Source organism: Octodon degus, unplaced genomic scaffold, assembly GCF_000260255.1.
Source record: "Octodon degus isolate 3935 unplaced genomic scaffold, OctDeg1.0 scaffold00026, whole genome shotgun sequence".
NCBI classification, from domain to species: Eukaryota; Metazoa; Chordata; class Mammalia; order Rodentia; family Octodontidae; genus Octodon; species Octodon degus.
The window spans coordinates 12,251,470-12,253,536 of NW_004524602.1; the positions used below are offsets into that span (position 1 = coordinate 12,251,470).

At 52.8% G+C, this 2,067-nt stretch overlaps 1 protein-coding gene across 4 annotated transcripts in view; it reads left to right on the plus strand.

Annotated features, from left to right (window-relative positions):
- Positions 1-2,067, plus strand: part of Dapk2 (death associated protein kinase 2) — a 107,090-nt gene that overhangs the window by 66,703 nt on the left and 38,320 nt on the right. For 3 of the 4 annotated variants that reach the window (XM_004628828.3, XM_023712540.1, XM_023712542.1), the window contains exon 4: positions 751-889. The exons of the other annotated variant lie outside the window; for it this stretch is intronic. In XM_004628828.3, the coding sequence (XP_004628885.1) occupies positions 751-889 (139 nt within the window). The remainder of the gene's footprint in view (positions 1-750; positions 890-2,067) is intronic. 4 annotated transcript variants of the gene reach the window in all.

Below are 2,067 nucleotides of genomic sequence, written 5' to 3' on the forward strand. Positions count from 1 at the left end.
ATAAAAGCAGAAATTTGTTTCACATACTGCTTAGAAACTGGGAAATCCAAGATTTAGGTGCCAACAGATTTGGTGTCTGGTGAGGGTTTGTTCCTTATAGGTGACCCTCTTCTCACAGGAGCCTCACAAGGTGGTGGAGTGAATGAGCTCTCTCCATAGTCACCTAAGTATAGGTGTTAATGCCATTTGAGGGCCTCGCACCAGTCAGTTCCCGAAGGCCCCACTCCTAATGCCATCACATGGAGGGTTAGGAATCTTTGCCACCTAGAGAGCTAGCAGAGGCCCCCTGACAACACCCTGCCCTTGGCAATGAAGAGAAAAGTGCTTTTTTTTGTATTTTAGGGAAGGACCTACAGGGTGTTCAGGGTCTCACTACTAGATTGGACTCTTAGTGATCTGCCTGTTTATGGCCTCCCAAGAACTGGGATTACAGGTGTGTGTCACCACGCCCAGTCTCAATTGCCATCTCAGCGTGCCCCAGGGGTGGGGCTGGCACTGCAGGCCAGAGGATCGAACCCCCGGCACCTGCGCCTGCTTGCAGATGCTTTAATCCGCTGAGCTATTTGGCTGGCTCTGAAGAGAAAAGTGATAGCAAGTGGAAGTAAAGTGAGTCTCTGGTCCAGGGCCCAGACTGTCAAGGGGAATTCTTTCCTGCCCAGGAGCCTGGAGGGGGACGGGACCGCACCGCTTGGCCTGACCTGACCTCGCACTGGCAGGGCTTGACCGCTGGGCCCCCGTGGTATCTTGCAGTGTGTCTGGAGGAGAGCTCTTTGATTTCCTGGCCCAGAAAGAATCGCTGAGTGAGGAAGAGGCCACCAGCTTCATCAAGCAGATCCTGGACGGAGTGAACTACCTGCACACAAAGAAAATTGCTCACTTTGACCTCAAGGTCAGTAAGGGGAAGAAGGAAAAGAACCAGCCTTTTCTTCTCTCTCTCTCTTAAATCTTGAGACGGAGCCTCAGTAAATCTTTTAAGTTGCCCAGGCTAGGCTCCAATTTGTGCTCTTCCTGCCTCAGCCTCCCAGAGTACTGGGATGGCAACGTCTACTAACACACTCAGGTGAGAAGCTTCTTAACCAGGCACAGGTACCTTCTCACTTCCCAGGAGCAGGTGAGACATAGTTTATAAAAAGAGACCAATGACAGGAAACTTGAAACCAAACCCACATGACCAGACTCAACTCAGCAAGGAAGAATGAAGTGCTGGGCAGATTTGGAGAACTGCAGGGGCTCAGACCCAGCCTAGCCTGGCCTCCTGCATGCCACCCTCTGAGCCTATAACCCTCAGGGCCCAGGGGCCGCTGGCTGACCTCTCCCACCCTGTCCCAAGCTGTGGCCATAAAACTGCTTCCAGGACCCACCGCTCATTTGTGGTCATTGGTAGTCAGGGTTGGGAAAGTTCACTGTGACCGCACAGGACTGGGTGAAGAAAGAATGTGGTCGGAGTAGAAGAATTGCGTCCCGTAGCAACAGCTCGGCTGCACGGACAGCTGAGCCTTTGCAGATACCCAATGCACAGAGGTCCTTGAACTCATGAGCAGACTCCATGCCTGTGGGGAGGAGACCCTTTTGTGCTCCTGCCCAGGAATCCCTGTGGTCTTTCAAGCACTGTGCTAGGTGCCTGGGTACTGCTGCAGATACAAAGAGAACTGAGCTCAGCTCTGTTTCCAGGGACCTTAGTGGAGGAGAAGGAAAGGAAAGATCAAGGGCTCTGAACATCGTGATGGTGGAAGCCCAGGGAAGTCCAGAGGAGGGGACTGGACTTCCCTGATGAGAAGTCAGGGAGAGCATCAGAGCATCAGAGAAGAGTCAGATGAGAGCATCAGAGAAGGCTTCCTGGAAGAGGCAGTGTTGGAAGAGGTGCTCTGTGATAGAAGCCATCCTTGTTATTTCCCTTCCCAGAACAAAGGAGAGAGAAAACCAACTGTGTACGTGGTTCCCTAATAGCCAATGATCCAGCACTGGCAGGCCAAAGGGCTGTGTGCTGAGGGGCTGAGAAGAGGACAGGAATAGGGCAGGAGGCAGACAACAGGAGCGAGAGCTGAGCCCTGGACCGTGAGAGCTGTG